Here is an 18,137-nt window from a genome sequence, read left to right as displayed (position 1 = left end):
GGGAGACAGATCCATTCTATAAATTCACAAAATTGTAAATGTCTCATTGAAAATTATCTAAAAGTGTGACTTTCCCACCATAACCCAATTCCATATGGACCCACAAAGGAATGCAGACACAGGGGCTATTTATAAAGAAGGCAGTTAGCTTGGCGGTATCTTACACAACCATTTTGGTGGTTTATAATGAGATCAGACAGGTGCAGTCATCCCAGTAAGTAATTATATTGTAATGGAACAAGATATTACGTACAGACATTGATATTCTATCCAGAACTAAGAAAAATCAAAAAAGACTTGGGGCTTTAAAGGAGAACTATGGGGTCAGGGCTTTTCCCATAGTTCTCCTTAGGGTAACTGCGGGGCCCAAACTAGCGTCCTCCCGTCACCCTAAGCTCAGAATACCGCGAGCTACAGCTCGCGGTATACTGAGACGCCGCAATTATGTCTGGATCTGCCCAGCTGCGTGAGTGACAGCTGGCTCTGCCTATCTAGAGGCAGAGCCAGCTGTACCCGCCCCCTCCCCCATCCATTCCGCCAGTCAGCGCTGGGGGATCGGAGCGGGGAGGGGGCAATCCAGCCCCTCCCCTGTCACGGCAGAGAGCCGTGACAGGATCGAGAGGTGAGCGAACGCCGGTATATGTTCGCTCACCTGCCGATCTACTGAGCCGACCTGTGACAGTCTCATTGTCACAGGTCGGCTAGAATTATGAGGTGAGTGAAAAGCACTCATCTCATAGTTCTCCTTTAAATATACTTTAAGGTTACATTTGTAAGTTATTTCAACACTGCAAACCGAGCCTGAGCTGTAGAGAAGGCTCCTTTCGCTGCTTACGTTAGGATTGAGTCCCTGCCACCCCAATGCACTTCTTGGGCCCCTCTAAAAAAACAGAGCCACTGAATATGGGTCAAAAAGGTCCTCATTTCATCCTCTATCCTACACTGCCGAGTTTAATACCCGCATGACCGATCGTCAGACTTGAGCACTGTGACACTGAGGGCATGCCCAGCCCTTAGCAGCTGACTATTTTAAAGGAGTTGTTAAGTCCCAGCACGTCCTCTCCTGTTATACCATCAGCATTGTAATAGGAATACATAGTGGACTTGTTTCCGATAATACAATCAAGGCTCCCTTTTATGTAGAGAGCGCCGCCTTCCGTCTGTCCATCACTGCCAACAACTTCCTGGATTCCCAGTGTGCTTTGTGTCTCTTTCCCTGCTGCTTGATGTGACGCAATCTCCATTTCTCAACACTACATATCCCATCATCCATTGCTTCCAGCAAGCAATGATGATGTTACATGGTTCAGATGTTGAGATTGTTCAGAAGACAGACTCTGAGTGTGGTGACATAGGAAGTGCATCCTATTGACAGCTTCAATAAGTAAGTTTACAAACCTCTAGACAGTTATGGTTATAAGGAGTGGGATAGAACTGGGATAGAAACACATATTTATGTGTAGTGTTGGACTACAGATACTCTTTAAAGTCTTTCAGGGTTATTCACTAGAGGGTGAAGGTTTTGGAGAAGGCAGGAGAAGTGAACAATCTAGGACAACATAGCTGATGTGGAAAAAATTCTCCAATCCGCTCACTTTCCAGTTCAGCTATGTTGTCCTAGATTGTTCACTTCTCCGGCCTTCCCCAAACTCTTCCCCCTTTTGTGAATAACGCTGTATATGTGCATTTCATCTCTTCAGGGAAGCCTATCCCACCTCAACCTAACTACTGAACTATCACGTTCTCAAACAACTCGTACTCGCCCAAATGCTCCGATTCCTAGCCCCATACTTCCTGTATCAGGAAGCCGGGCAGCGCGTCATTACACGCTGCCCGGCTTCCTGAATGGTCAGGAAGCTGGCCAATCAGAAAGCCGGGCGCCGTGTAATTACACAGCACCCAGCCAATCAGGAAGCCGGGCGCCGCGTCATAACACGGCGCCCAGCTTCCTGATTGGCCGGGAAGCTGCCTTCATGCTCTCTCGTCACAAGCTTTCCTAATCGGGAAGCCGGATGGCAAGTCATTACACGCCGCCTGGCTTCCTTAATGGGACTTCCGGTATTGACGAGTACCGGGAAAAAAAATATCGCTACTTGTGCTCGATACCAAAATACCGGTATCGGTGAATCCCTAATATATATACACATATACACTTATTCTATACTTCTAAAAAAAAAAAAGCATTGCGTCAAATTTTTTTTCCAACAGGCCCCTGTTCCGGTCTATAACCTCTGCATGCAGGTCTCTATTGTATCACTTACCTTGTAGAATGTTTTATGTGGGCCCCAGAGCAGGAACAGATACCCCGTACCATGTATCTCAGGAGTAGATTTGTGTGTTTGGTAAGAGGACGGCGGAGGAGAAGGGAACTGGTCCCTTGCACAGTACACACCGAACTGACTGCAGGAACACTATAGCCCCTGACACATTTCCCTGCAGACCAGGCTGGTGACATCTGATCTGCACCGCACAGCAGATGGAGACGCCGTCCCCTTGAAATTCTAATCCTCGGCCAGCAGGTCTCTACTTCTGATACTTTGGGTTTTAATTAAAAGGGGACCTGTTAATTCCAGGAGATACAACGTTGCTGGAGGCTAAAACACAGGCTCACTTTAAAGAGACCCTGTAACCAACTTAAAAAAATGCAGGTAAAAGCATAGAAAATGAGGTATTGTAAATGATTACCTGCAACGTTTATCCTTTTCATAAAGTTTTTTTTTTTTTATTCACTTGCAATGTGCCTTTAAGCTTGCTATGGAATTCGACCACTGCAGGAAGAGTTGCTTCAGTCCAACCCCGACCCCGCCACATTACAACCCTCTGCTCCCCTGGGAGTGTCTAATTACTGCCTGTGTAGGCCCAGCTCCTCCGCCCCTCACCTCCCTACCATACAACGTTATGTAACTGCCGTGGGAGGAGTGAAGAAGAATACTATGGAATGTCTGAGCTAATTAAATATAAGGCAAGGATGCTGGAAAAGTAAACAAGAGATTCTTGTCTGCTTTTGTTCTGATGTACTGAGACTTTCTTGGCATGTATTGCCCTACTGTTGACTATACTACAGCTCAGGGACATTGCTATAATGAGGCATCCTGAGGTGGTTGGGTCATGTGGAGGGGAGAGGGGGGTTTATTTAGCACCTGTGTATGGCTTTACACGTCTCCCCACCCAGCCAGATCTTAGCAACCTGGGACGCTTTAGCTGGCATTCTGCCCAGCTCCTGGCAACCAATGACGCCTGTGAGCTGGGTGGGTGGGACGACGGACAGACAGAGCCAGAAGCACCCACCCCCCCCCCCGGTAACTAGCATTCAACACCATCAAGATGCCCCCCAGTAACTAGCATCCCCAGACAGCAGCTCGCCCACCAACATCCCCCCCGCCCTATAAAGAGCCATCCACTGCCAGCACCACTGCAGCTACCTCTACAAGCCAGCTGCAGGTGGAGTAAGGGCTTGTTCACACCAGCAGCTGCGCTCAGCTGCTGGTGTGCGTGTCCCAGATAGTGCCGATATGCTTGATTGAGGTGCATCGCACTGTTTTTCTCTTTTTTTTTTTGTTATAACTTTATTGAAATGTCACAAGTGACATGTCATTAAGTTCTATGGGCTCACCGTGGTACGATGCGCTTGTACTGCGTCTGACTGCGGTGAGATTTTAAAAAAACACTGCATACTGTACTTTGTCTATGCGCACACCACGGGACTCAGTGGTGTGAACTGTCACCACCCATGACAAGGCAAATGGCCTTCACGTGAGTCTGGGCTGAGCTGGAAAAAACAGCCAGCACAGCCCGAACGAAGATGGTGTGAAAGAGCCCTTACACCGAGTTCCCTGGCCCTGTAACTACACGGGCCGATCACAGCTTCAGCTCGTTTCCAAAAAGTTGGAGGTCTCACCTGGATCAGAGCCAACACTTTGTCCTGCACGATGGTTGGCGGGTTGTTCTTAGGGGAGACGATCTTCACAAGGACCCCGTCAATGAAATCGCGGTGCGTCACAAGCACGTGAAAGCGATGGCCGCAGTTTTTCACGCAGGTTTCTAATACCTATGGCGGAATGAAAAGAGAAAAGAAAAACTTTCTCAAATGATCGAAACATTCACATATAGTTAACAGGAGCAAACCGCTGAAATAAAAAAAATTTCAGAAAGAGATGAATAAAATAAAACTAAATAAATAATAATAAATGAAATACAATTTAAAAGAGGTTAAAAAACAATAAATAAATAAGGAACTGCAGTATAACACTTTTTTGTGGCCATATCAGGTCAATGATGGCGTCAGCATCGCGCTCCTTTGTTTGCGTATATTTGCTACAGCTGATTGTGCCGGCGCTGCCAGCTTCCTTCCAGGGTCAGATGAACTCAAATTAGTATCCGAGAACTTCCCTATTCATGAACACCATTGGCTATACTGCCGCCTTCTGTAGGATTGGGAAAAAACTGAAGGTCTGCCCCTAATGTTCATAACCACTTCTCTTGGTATCTTGCTTAGTTACTGCAAAGCAGTAAAAATACATAATGGCAATAAATAAGCACAAGAGGGGGCAAGGGGGGGTAGTGATCCTTAATGGACTCCAAGAAAGGTATTTTATGGGAATTACATAGTTACATAGTATTTGAGGTTGAATAAAGACATGAGTCCATCAAGTCCAAGTGTGTGTGTGTGTGTGTGTGTGTTCTCATTCTTAAGAGTATATGTACCCTTTTGGTCTCTCAGGAAAAAAATGTTTGTTTTTTAATCATTCATTGAGGGATGTCCCCAAGAAGTTCTGAAATAGAGGGGCGAGCAATCTCAACAACAGATGAAGATATAGCCCAAAGCTGCCTGTAACACACTGGCATCCACTACTTCAGATACAGGTCGCAGCCTTACAAACTTGAGACACAGAAGCCTGATGGTGAAAGGGCCAAGAAGCACTTACTGCCCTGCTGGAGTGAGTCTGGAAAGGGAGGAACATTCCCTTCTGATTCTCCATTAGGCCACCAAGTCAAAATAAGCAAGATACCTAGAGGAGGGCTTAGGGTTCAATCTTTGGGTAGGCGATGTGGTGGACCCAAATGCATTAGTCAATGGATTCTGAAGTGTGCCAAACTGATGCCACCAGCATAAGCCCAGAGACCAATGACACATGCGCAGAGCCCAAAGACACATGCGCAGAGGCCAAAGACACAAGGGCAGAGGCCAAAGACACAAGGGCAGAGGCCAAATGACACAAGCGCAGAGGCCAATGACACAAGGGCAGAGGCCAATGACACAAGGGCAGAGGCCAATGACACAAGGGCAGAGGCCAATGACACAAGGGCAGAGGCCAATGACACAAGGGCAGAGGCCAAAGACCCAAGGGCAGAGGCCAAAGACCCAAGGGCAGAGGCCAAATGACACAAGCGCAGAGGCCAATGACACAAGGGCAGAGGCCAATGACACAAGGGCAGAGGCCAATGACACAAGGGCAGAGGCCAATGACACAAGGGCAGAGGCCAAAGACCCAAGGGCAGAGGCCAAAGACCCAAGGGCAGAGGCCAAATGACACAAGCGCTGGGCCCAATGACACAAGTCCAGAGGCCAATGACACAAGGGCAGAGGCCAATGATACAAGCCCAGAGGCCAATGACACAAGCCCAGAGGCCAATGACACAAGCCCAGAGGCCAATGACACAAGCCCAGAGGCCAATGACACAAGCCCAGAGGCCAATGACACAAGCCCAGAGGCCAATGACACAGTCCACTGAACCAACGGTTCATCAATGTTATACACCAAGCGCCTCAATGGATAGAGAAACCTTGTTCACACTCCAGTATTATAAAACAAGGCCATAAAATGAATTGCATTGGCTCCATCAGGAAAAAAAACCAATCCAAATGACCCTTTTAAGCAACGGGCACAATTTGGTATTAATAAAATAATTAGTACATAAACTAGGCAACATAAAAAAGAAAAAAAGACCAAAAACATCATCGTTCCCATTGAAGCAGCTGAATGATTCTTGTTAAAGAGCCAAAATGGAAACTCACCGTTAATGCCAGCATGACCTCTCTGTAATTTTTGTTTCCATTCAACCTTTTCTTTAAGGCGCGGATCGCATCTTTTGGCCTAGTAACAGAAAAAAAATCAACATTTATATTAGATTGCCAGCCTTCAAGCACAAAAACACAGAGAATCACATCCGCGATCCGCCATTTTCACGAACCGCCAAATACATTTATTGCATTTGGGACATGTATAAACCGCCAAATAAATATTTTGTATAATGTCTGCAGTGCTTCCATGCAGCTCTGTGTCACATTTCCTTCTACCTGAACACCAGTACAAAAAAAAAAGTCTTGCTGCCTGGTTGGAAACAGCAAAATTTCCTTAACAGAGAACTATAGCCAAACCTGTTTTGGCTTTCGTTCTCTTTTGGACCACAGGAGTAGATTTACTAATGTCCTCCTGTGACCCAAAGTCAGCATATAGCGGGCATATAGCCTGCTATATGCTGACAGTGCAGAGCTGCGCTGCAGCTGGTAAAGATCCCAACAATATTGACGGGATCCACTAAAAAGAACTCGGTGTAATCCCAAAGAGATTTACTCCACTAGGATGCTTGAAAAGCATGTAGAACTCTGTACAGATGGACTAGGCAGGTGCACACAGTGGGAAGGTGATCCAGACTGGTAGGAAGCAGACCCTGCAAAGGATTGTGGCTACAAAGGCAGTATGTATGCAGCTGGGGTGCGGGAGAGTTCAGAGTGAGTCATTTCAGTACGGGACAGCAACCTGTACATACTGTGCATGACATGTTTATAAAAAGCAACCAACCCCCTAGATAAAGACATAGGTTGGAACCCATTCAATCACTCAGCCCTTCCCTTTATAGAACCAGTTCACCAATACGTTCAGGAATAGGTAGAGCAGGGGTAGCCAAACTGCGACCCTCCAGCTGTGATGAAAGTCCCATTAGGCATTGCAAGTCCCTGACAGCCACAGGCATGGCCTACTGAGGCAGATGCTTGATAGTATTTGTAGTTTCCCCACAGCTGGAGGGCCGCAGTTTAGCTACCGCTGAGGTAGAGTCTCATGTGATGAATACCCCTAGGGCAGGAGTGGGCAACTCCGGCCCTCCAGCTGTTGTGCAACTACAAGACCCATGAGGCACTGCAAGACTGACAGCTACAGTCATGACTCAAAGAAGCAGAAGTATGTTGGGATTTGTAGTTAAAGCAGAGCTAGAGGGCCGGAGTTGCCCACCTCTGCCCTAGGGGCTCATTCACACCAGTGCGGTGTGGTAACCTGTACACAATGGTAACCATGTACATGATGTGCGTTGTGCAGCATGCATTCAATGTTTGTGTGTTGAGATCTGTTACCACCCATTCATTTTGAAGGGGCTGCCGAATGCACAAAACCACGTGCATTGCAGCACAGTCCGTCGTGATGTGGCCCTAACAGCTATGACACCTATAGGCAGGGCTTGGGCTCGGAGCCCGATGAGCAGCTTCCCGGCCGGCCGTTGTAATTACACGGCCAGCCGGGAGCTTTACATTCAAGCGATCGAGAGTCTCAAGATGCCTGATCGCTTGTATCAGAAGCTGTCACTGCCGTTGCCGGTCCCAAGATCCGCTGTGTCCGATGCGGCCGGGACCGGCACGGCTCTGTGACAGGAGATCAAAGGGAGTTCAGTATACGAACTCCCTTTGATCTCCTCTCAGTCCCCGAATGCAGGAAGTGATGTATATTACATCACTTCCTGCATTCAGTGTCACTCTCCAGCTACAGAAGCTGATGAAGCCGATCTCTGCTTCATCAGCTTCTCTGGGGGTCCCTAGGTGACATTAGGGGTCTTGGAGACCCCTGATGTCTCCATAAAGAGGACCTGTCATGTAAATTGGCTATCACATAGGGGGCTTCTTAGCCCCCCATGTAACAGCAATAAAGTTGTGTGTAAAAAAAAAAAAAAGTAATACAAAAATTAAAGAATCCTAAAAAAAAAATAAAGCATTAAAAAAGAAAACAATTTCTTTTTAAATTCCCCCGCCCCCCCCCCCCCTACCCACCCAGCAATAGGCCGGTTACCCGACGTGACCCCGACTTTTATGTTTTATCAAAAATATGGGTAAGAATAAATGTTTTAGACTAGAACGTAGGGAAACTTTTTTCTTTTACATTTACGGTACTTTTTTCATTATATAGTAACCCCACCCCCCCTCCCCCGTGGTGATTATATACCTCCAAAAGAAAGCTCTATCTGTCCCCCATAAATTTTAACATAAATTGCAAGGCTATAGTCCTGTCATGCTGACTGGTGCCATTTTTGACTGACAGGTGAGACACCCTAACATTTTTCCAGCCCTGCCTATAGTAGAGGACTCCAGCCGTTACAGAGAAAGGAAAGCGTCAATGATTTATCTACTACCATATGTGTAATGAAATCATTTCCCCGTGATTAGCTCTAACACAAGCCGTGACGTGTCTGAATGCTCGCAATGGATCACACACGGCTCTATCCGCACTGATGAAGTATTAAAGAAATGAAATGACTTTGGCTGCCGTGTTTTTGTCCGTCCTCCAAACTTCCGTCGCTGTGCTCTAAGCTGCGGAGAAACCAGAAATGTCTCCAGTCCCCGGGGCGGAGGCGTGGATGTGGCTTATTAATCTATATATAGTCAGATCTGGTCTGGTAAGTCAGGTTCACACAGGAGTGACCATGTCCTCTGCCTGTGTCCTGTTCCATGAAGGGCGGGAGAGGGAACGTACACACACCTCAAATCTGAGAGAACAAATTAAAGGGTGACCCCAGACGACATGTGTAATGCTAACATCATCCAGGAAACAGTGCTCAGCAAGTTCCCTCATGTGTCCCAGGGTGGAACTGCAACCTCTGGGCACATGATTCTGTAACACAGTCCCCTCTCTGTCTCTGAGAGACAGTAAACACCCTTCAATGGGTGCAGTTGGGGATACCAGACCTGCAAATCAGCAAGCTCAACCAACAGTGGCTTAGTTAGCGTTTGCAGCAATGGGGTCCTCAATTCGAATCACAGCCGGGACTGTTCCTGGCCCGCCCCTTTCATTCATTGGATTTCAGCTCTTCAATCATGGAAGTTCAGCATGTGGGTGCTACCTACAGCTGTCTGCATGCAAATACAGTCTGAGGCAGGGTGCTGTGACGTTTAAACCTTTTTGGCCATTTCCACCTGCCATGATCTGCCTGCATTGCATAGAGACCCAATGATGACATCACTGGGTATAAAATCGGGTCTCTAATGAAAAAGGAAACACCTCATGTTGATGAAGGGGGAACTAGGGAAGCCAAAATACAAGCAGATTAAACTTCAGCATCTTGCCGGCCCCTCCTACCAGCCATGACCTGTAGCAATGGAAGAAGCACAGGGACCCAGTGATGACATCACTGGATCCAACATAAGCCATGTAATTAAAACAGAAAGGTTTAATTAGAAAATGTAATTAGTGTGTTAATGGGAAGGGGTTCACTTTAGTTTTCTCAGTATAGGAAAGAAAACCTTAACTATCCAAAATGCTATTTTCCATGATTTCCTCACCCTTCTTCTGTCTCGTTGATGATGTCACAGATCTCCATGTTCAGCGTCCAGTCCTCGCTCTGAAGGGAGCCATCTGTGGCTTTCTCTGTGGAAGACAGAAAGGAGACACAAGTTAGATATAAACCTCATAGGCTGACCTAATGGTGTGGAAAAGGGCAGCAGAAGGATCTCTCTTGTTCCCAAACCAGCATCTCCTGCGGATTTCTCCACAGAGATTGACAAAGACTTTTGCCCTGCATCTAGTACAGAGATACAATTGCCGTTGTTCCGTGCTGCAAGAGGAGCATGTTTGTTGTCGGTCTTTGGTCCTCCAAGTCATCCAGTGGCCTCTTAGGGACCCAAGTGGTAAGTCCAAACCCAAAGTCTTACTCTTCATGCTGGTTGGTCATCATTGCATGATTGTCCTTCCCCAATGGAGTCTCTGGTTCAAGGTATCATTGTGTAGTAGCACCAAGAAATAAATAATTGCAGATGGAACACTGCACCAGTTGCAACAGTTGAGTTCCAGTCTTCAAATAAATAAAAGCTGTGCCCCTCCTGGTGTATGCACAATACAATGCTCATTGAGTCTACAGGGGACCATAATAAAGAGGTATCCAAACCTTATTCCTTGATCCCACATCTATTGCCTTATTCCTTGATCCCACATCTATTGCCTTATTCCTTGATCCCACATCTATTGCCTTAGTCCTTATTCCTTAAGCTGCCACTCCAGTCTTCTTCGGAATGCAAAAGGGATCTCGGAGTCATCTCAGTGGGCTCTAGTCCTGCATGATGTCGTTGGCTAGATGGAATAAGACACGACCGGTGGGAAGAAGCAGTTCCATACTGGTTGTTAATAATAGATTCAGCAAAAATGACACCTGGTTGACCGAGGCCTCTTGGGTTTTACTGCTATCTGGGGCTCTATTAGAGAGATTTGAAGAAGGTTTGTTGCACTGCTTACCGGACAGCCCCGAATATGGGGAAGGGTGCTCGGAATGACAGCGGATGGTGCCGCAAGTTGCACATAATAGAGAAATGTCACCAGCACACCAGACTCCTTCAAGGATAATCAATCATGGATTTATTCAGAACTCATGTCAAATAAACAAGCGCTTTCGGGACCACACAGGGTCCCTTCATCAGGCATAGCAGTGACATAGAAGGGACCCTGTTTGGTCTCGAAAGCGCTTGTGTATTTGACATGAGTTCTGAATAAATCCACGATTGATTATCCTTGAAGGAGTCTGGTGTGCTGGTGACATTTCTCTACCATTAGAGAGATTTGCCCCTTCTTCCTGTCCTGCTGGTAACAGTTTCACCAGACAGGAAGTGGGAGAAAACCTGCAATAGTGGCACAGACAGAAATAAAACTCTAACAGGAGTTATTAAGCCCTTCTTAACTAAAGAAAGGGTTTTGGCAGGACATACACTTTAAGACACCCACTCCCCTTCTTCATGACGACACATGGAACACCTGCCACTGGATTGCTGCCAACGTCAGTAATTTTCTGTTGTCTATCACTATACAACCTGTCAGCTCACACATGTAGATAACTTGGAACACACATCGATACTTGCCTACGTTCCAAACTAGAAAGCCCTAAAGAAGGGCGTGCAAACCTATTGGGATGGATTGGCCTGTTTCTTAACAGATAATGAGAATTCTGGTCTCCATCTTCCAGTATTTATTGCTTGGCGCTCCTACACAACGATGACTTGATCCACGTTGAAAAGCAGCTCAGTTTTTGAAGTGCTCCCTTCCATGCGAGCAGCCTGACCTTACACAACTCCACATCTTAACATAATACTGACAAATCTTAGAGGATTCTAATCCAGCGCCACCACAATCACCACACAGTAAATGAGCAATGGGATCTTTGGAAGCAAGCTTTCTAAGGCTGGCCATACAACAATGGATTTGTGCCTGCAAATCTAACGGACACTGTTTAGCATCGATGGAGGGATCCCCCCCCCTCCAGGCTATTGTATTAGGAGGCTGCTGCTGAATACCCGGACAGTGCTTGCATCTGACTGCATGCAGACACTATTTAGCCAAAGATTTTTAGACTGGCTCCTTCAACAAAAGTTGATTGAAAAACGGAGGGGTGCCGAGTGGGCAGGACACAATCATTAAAGGTGACACAGGACATATCGCAGGAAGGCGGGGCTGGGAACACCATAGCCAAAGTCTTATTGGCTGACTTATCTGCAGACATAAGAAGCAGGCGCACTGGCATCTATAGGAAGCAGCGTTGCTGGCATTTATAAGAAGTGGTTGTGCTGGTAGCTACAGGTAGCAGGTGTGCTAGCATTTATAGGAAGCGGGTGTGCTAACATTTATAGGAAGTGGGTGTGCTGGCATCTGGATGAAGCGGGTGCGCTGGCAATTATAGGGAGCGGGTGTGGTAGCACCTATAGGAATCAGGTGTGCTGGCACCTATAAGAAGCAGGTTTGCTGGCACCTATAGGAAGCAGGAGTGCTGGCACCTATAGGAAGGAGGAGTGCTGGCACCTATAAGAAGGAGGAGTGCTGGCACCTATAAGAAGCGGGTGTGCTGGCACCTATAAGAAGCAGGAGTGCTGGCATCTACAGATGGTACTAGTGTCCGTCTTGCCACAGTGATGTCATTAGAAATTTGATAAGCTGAAGGAAGATTCAGGAACAAAATGGCTTCTTTCACTGTGAAAACTAGACAAGAAAACAGAGATTCTACAACTCTTTCGGGCAGACTATTCTATTGAATTACAGGAGGTCAGGCCCAGCTCAGCAAAACGAGTCCACACCGCAGCACAAATCACAGGGAACGGGGACGTCAAGCTCCAAACTTACTGGAAATCCTGATGGTGTCAGCAAAGAGTGACAAGACCTTAAAAGAGAGAGATGGCTGGCTGGCACTTCCCTGACTGCCAAGACAAATGAGCCCCGATGATCCGAATATCGAGTCATCAGTACCGCTCCATCTAATCCAGCCAACCTCGTCAAGATTTGACTGAAAGCGACTGAAACCTGGTAAAAGGCCAAGCTGCTGCGGCACCTCCTGCAAAGTGGACCTGTCAATCAAAAAACAAAGAAGGCTTTATCCGGGAAAGGAGAGATGGCTGCGGAGAGATATGCAGCAGATCTCCAGCTCTCCTGGAATGACCTCTGTCTAAGGTATTGCTATGACAATCCGGCTTAATAGTAGTTTACAACAGCTACAGAGAAGCGGAGAAATCCTTTTAATTTGCCAGATCCTGTGTCCATAAATCACTAATTTCGCAGCCTACAACATGCAGCAGACACAGCCATTCCCTCACATCTTCCTCCGAAGCCTAAAATTCCCCCATCAGCACCCAGAGATTATTGCAGCTGGCAGCCGCTCTGCAGTGTCAATATATCTACAGTGAGCAGAGACGCAGCGCGCGGTGCTAGCGATAGACTTGTACTGCACTGCATCCAATCACCCGCAGCACGTCATTGACAACGCATGCTACGCTGCCCTATATAGAAACAGCTGCAGCGTGATTAACCCCTTGGAGGCCCACTATACAGCCCCATGCCAAGATACAGTGCCTCGGCCAAGGAGCATTTGAAGGATGAGGGTTTGGCGTGTTTTGTGAGCACATAATGCAGATAGGCGAAGATCTAACGTCTGCAGATCCGAGCATGACAATGTTATAATGTCTATGAATCTATACCCCAAATGTGTGTGATAACAAATGCCTGGATGGGTCATTCTGTGCCATTGAAGTAAATGGAAACCCAATATTAGCACTTCTGCCTTGCAGCACTGGAGGTCCCCAGTTCAAACCCCGGTCAGGAGGGAGCGAGCCACAGTTACCCTGCACAAGGAGAGAGATCAGTAGCGAGCGGTCTTTATTACAGGAGGGGGGCGGAGACAAGACCAGTCACCCTGCACAAGGAGAGAGATCAGTAGCGAGCGGTCTTTATTACAGGAGGGGGGCGGAGACAAGACCAGTCACCCTGCACAAGGAGAGAGATCAGTAGCGAGCGGTCTTTATTACAGGAGGGGGGCGGAGACAAGACCAGTCACCCTGCACAAGGAGAGAGATCAGCAGTAGGGCTGCAACAACTAATCGACATAATCGATTATAATCGATTTTTGAAAAAGTTGTCAACTTTTTCAATAATCGATGATTCTCAATACAAACTAGTAGTCCCATCACTGGAGCCATTTTTTAAAATGTATTTTATTGTTTATCCGATTAACCGATTAATCGAACCTAATAATCGGCTAACTAATCGATTTTGAAAATAATCGTTAGCTGCAGCTCTAATCAGCAGCGAGCGGTCTTTATTACAGGAGCGGGGGAGACAAAACCAGTCACCGTGCAGAAGGAGAGAGAGCAGCAGTGAGCGGTCTTTATTACAGTAGGGGCGGAGACAAGACCAGTCACCCTGCACAAGGAGAGAGAGCAGCAGTGACCGGTCTTTATTACAGGAAGCTCCAAGTCTCACACTGGATCACTGCACAGATCTGGAAGAAATACACAAAGCTCACCAAGATTGAATACACATGGCTCTTGTATTTAGAGATTATTTGCTTTTCCGGAGTTCAGCTTTAAACAGTCTGTAAAAAAACTGCTTTGGACCATCACGTCGTCCCGGCATGTCTAGCAATCCTCTACAGTCCAAATCGGATTTTGCTCTAAAGTGTAGATGGCAATCCCGGGTAAAGCTCCGGCGGCGGCTGCGAACCTCTGCAGGGAAAGTGGGAAGGAGGATCTACACGGCGGTGCTTTTCCAGTAAGGGCCTCGTCTGCCTTCCCTGATCTCGTTTCCTGAGCGGCTCCCTACGGGTGATACACAGTAATCCTGTTACTGATAATAGGATTCTCTACAACTCTTTAAACTGCATATAATCCAAGGGATCAGAGCAGCAGCAAAAAAAAGGGGATCGATCCTACTTACACCCGACTCCCAGCGGGCCGATCCACAACTCGGGCGCCACCAGACATCCCAGAGTAAGTTCCGTTAGCCAAATACGCCAAGTCCCCAAAGGGGGAGATTTAAAGTGGAACTACAGGAAAGCAGTTACCTTCAAACACGTACAGTATGGGACCAACAGATCTGCAATTTTGTTCAACTCGTCTTATGTTCCCTGTACCTCTGCCCGGCAGCATGGTCACAGATCTTATTTTATTCAATCTGTTCTTGTAGTCTTTAATGGGAAGGTCTTTGAGCCCCCAAATACGTGTCAGATGCTCCATGTTGTTGTTTGTGAACCCATTCTATTAGTAAATGTTTTTTGACTTGTGCTGTCTTGTTTGGTGCTCTCATTGGACTTTATATACAGTAAGTACTCCAATGTAAGAGGACATTTCCCCAATGACCACCAACGTAAAAGGGGCATTTCCCCAATGACCACCAACGTAAAGGGGCATTTCTCCAATGACCACCAACGTAAAGGGGCATTTCTCCAATGACCACCAACGTAAAGGGGCATTTCTCCAATGACCACCAACGTAAAAGGGCATTTCTCCAATGACCACCAACGTAAAGGGGCATTTCTCCAATGACCACCAACGTAAAGGGGCATTTCTCCAATGACCACCAACGTAAAGGGGCATTTCTCCAATGACCACCAACGTAAAGGGGCATTTCTCCAATGACCACCAACGTAAAGGGGCATTTCTCCAATGACCACCAACGTAAAGGGGCATTGCTCCAATGACCACCAACGTAAAGGGGCATTGCTCCAATGACCACCAACGTAAAGGGGCATTTCTCCAATGACCACCAACGTAAGAGGACATTTCTCCACTGACCACCAACGTAAAGGGGCATTTCTTCAATGACCACCAATGTAAGAGGACATTTCTCCAATGACCACCAACGTAAAGGGGCATTGTCCCAATGACCGTCAACGTAAGAGGACATTTCTCCACTGACCACCAACATAAAGGGGCATTTCTCCAATGACCACCAACGTAAAGGGGCATTGTCCCAATGACCGTCAACGTAAGAGGACATTTCTCCACTGACCACCAACATAAAGGGGCATTTCTCCAATGACCACCAACGTAAGAGGACATTTCTCCACTGACCACCAACGTAAAGGGGCATTTCTCCAATGACCACCAATGTAAGAGGACATTTCTCCAATGACCACCAACGTAAAGGGGCATTGTCCCAATGACCGTCAACGTAAGAGGACATTTCTCCACTGACCACCAACATAAAAGGGGCATTTCTCCAATGACCACCAACGTAAGAGGCCATTTCTCCAATGACCAGCAATGTAAAGGGGCATCTTTCTAATGGCCTTCAAAGTCCAATTCTCTACTGACCCCTCATGTCAGGCAGGAAGCAGTATAAGTTTTACTGTCAGTGCTTTTTGTTATCACTATTCTTTCACTTCATAATAATTAGCAAAATTATTTTTTGAGCAAGAAGGTGTTAATAAATGATCTGATCAATACTCTGGTGTGCCATATTCTTTGTTTTCTTTCTGAAACAGATTGCATTAATGTACCTTGACCTGCAGATATAATACTTTTCAGCAGGGGTTCCCGAAAGTCCTAAAAATGTCAAGGGTTCCTCCGGGGCAAAACACACACACACCAATGAAGAGTTAATCACGGTCTTTCTGACAAGAAGCCCGCCGCTGATTGCTGGAGGATAGTCGTAGTCCATAGTCGAGGCCGCCCACCGAATGACGCCATCAATGAAAGCTCGCACTGTGCCCACACAAGACTGAGCCCACAATCATTCAGGGGCCGCAGCATGGAGGATTTTGGATTTCCCCGCTGACCTTCTCTGACCTCCACTCCAACACAAACATGAATGTTTTAGAAACGCTCCAAATCGCCCCGAAATGACATGATGTCAGGTTGCTGCTTTCTGGATCTGTGATGGAAGTGATATATAAACACCACGCATGTCGGGGCTCATTCACACGGGCGTGCACGTCCGTACAGCAACGACCCGCTCCCGGGAGGGACAGGCGCTGCCTGTAATTGTGGCAGCCTGTACATCCCTATGGGAGGACGCGGTGCATGCAGTTACACGCAGATCTGAATCTGCACATCCATGCGGGTCCGGGTGCCCTCACTTGGACGCAGACAGTGTGCATCCAAGTACGGACACCTTGACCAGCACAGACGTGCAGGTTCCGCACTGTGTGTAACCGCATGTAATCGTGTGCAGCCGTGTCCTCCCATAGGGATCTAGACTGTTGCACACAATTAAACGCAGCACCTGTCTTTCCCGGGGGCGGGTCCTTGCACGGGTGTGCACGCTGTACGGACGTGCACGCCCGTGTGAATCAGCCCTTAAAGAACAACAATATTTATTTTTCATCTTTAGATCCTCCCGCTCATATAAAAATGATTGTCAATCACTACATACCCCTCCACGCTGCAGTACTCCGCAGTCATTCAGAGAACGCCTAATATTTTTGTCAATGACTACAAGGGAATCTGATTGGACAAGGTGCAATGATGTCACGATCCACCCTTTAGAGAACGCCTTTCCCAGCAAAGCAATGCTGCTGCTGCCGTGACTCCCAAGCGCCTGCCCACATACTATATTTGGATAGGACTATTAGGAGATGTAGTACTGGTGGGACGAACTGCAATGACATCATGATCCGCCCCTTTTCCATTCAGAGAACACCTTTCCCAGCAAAACAATGCTGCCTTACCTTCGAAGTGCCTGCCCACTTTTCTTGCCTGTGACTCTGAAAACACTGAAGCCAAAGTGATAACGTAAGCCCTCAGGGGCAGGGCCCTCCTTACCATCCTGTCTTGAATTGTATTGTGATTGTAATGTCTTCCTTATATTGTAAAGCACTGCGCAAACTGTTGGCGCTATATAAATCCTGTATTATAATAATAAGAATAACGTTACATGCCGGGCAAACTGCATTTTCAGAAGACTTTCGGCAAGAGGAGCCATCATGCAGTGGTGAGGGGTATAGTTTATATTGGTGTAGTGCTCCTTTGTGACCAGCAGAGGGAGCTGAAGAAACTGAGATCTTATAGTAACTAGGTCTCACTGCTGATGTTTTGTGCGTCCCATGTACCAAGACTGATAGATACCCCTTCAGAGTCTACTCTATACAGATAATAGACGGGGGAGGGGAGGGGGGGTATTCCTTCATGCTTTCTGGACATATAAGGAACACGCAACCTAAAATGTTTATTTGCCGGGTGTGGAAACTGAAGAGATGAAACAGTAATATGAAGGGTGTGTCTGTAGCGGGGTGTATACAGAAGACGGTGTATATACATCACAGGGGTGCAGAGAAGACAAGGACCTGCGACTACACAGTAGTACATGGAAATCCGTGTATACAGCAGAATACAGAATTCAGGAAGCAGTCAGTACAACAGGCAGGTATTCCTATCAGCCAGGAGACACGTGCGCTCCACCCGTAACAACAGAACCAGCCCGGAAAAGAGAGACGACGATTCTGATTCCAGATCTTATATGTACAACAGTAGAGATCCCGGAGAGTGTACACACATGAGGGAGAGGGATATACAAGTGTCATGACACTGGAGAGAGTATATACTGATCCTTCATAGAGTTACACCGTGTATATAGATAGTGGAAGGTCTACATATATTATGGGACGGGGTGTACACAGGGGTGACAATGACA

The 18,137-nt window shown here is 47.0% G+C and overlaps 1 protein-coding gene across 5 annotated transcripts in view; it reads right to left on the bottom strand.

The window, feature by feature from the left end:
• Positions 1-18,137, bottom strand: part of TOM1L2 (target of myb1 like 2 membrane trafficking protein) — a 45,891-nt gene that overhangs the window by 26,754 nt on the left and 1,000 nt on the right. For 2 of the 5 annotated variants that reach the window (XM_018558578.1, XM_018558581.1), the window contains exons 2-4: positions 9,545-9,629; positions 6,017-6,095; positions 3,882-4,048 (exon numbers count right to left, since the gene is read on the bottom strand). In XM_018558578.1, coding sequence (XP_018414080.1) covers positions 3,882-4,048; positions 6,017-6,095; positions 9,545-9,629 — 331 coding nt within the window. The remainder of the gene's footprint in view (positions 1-3,881; positions 4,049-6,016; positions 6,096-9,544; positions 9,630-18,137) is intronic. The other 3 variants (XM_018558580.1, XM_018558582.1, XM_018558583.1) reach the window with 2 other exon arrangements.

The sequence above is a fragment of the Nanorana parkeri genome, unplaced genomic scaffold, assembly GCF_000935625.1.
Source record: "Nanorana parkeri isolate BGI_ZX_2015 unplaced genomic scaffold, ASM93562v1 scaffold347, whole genome shotgun sequence".
Lineage (NCBI taxonomy): Eukaryota > Metazoa > Chordata > Amphibia > Anura > Dicroglossidae > Nanorana > Nanorana parkeri.
The sequence above is the reverse complement of the archived record's forward strand: the minus strand, read 5'-3'. Positions and strand labels throughout refer to the sequence as shown.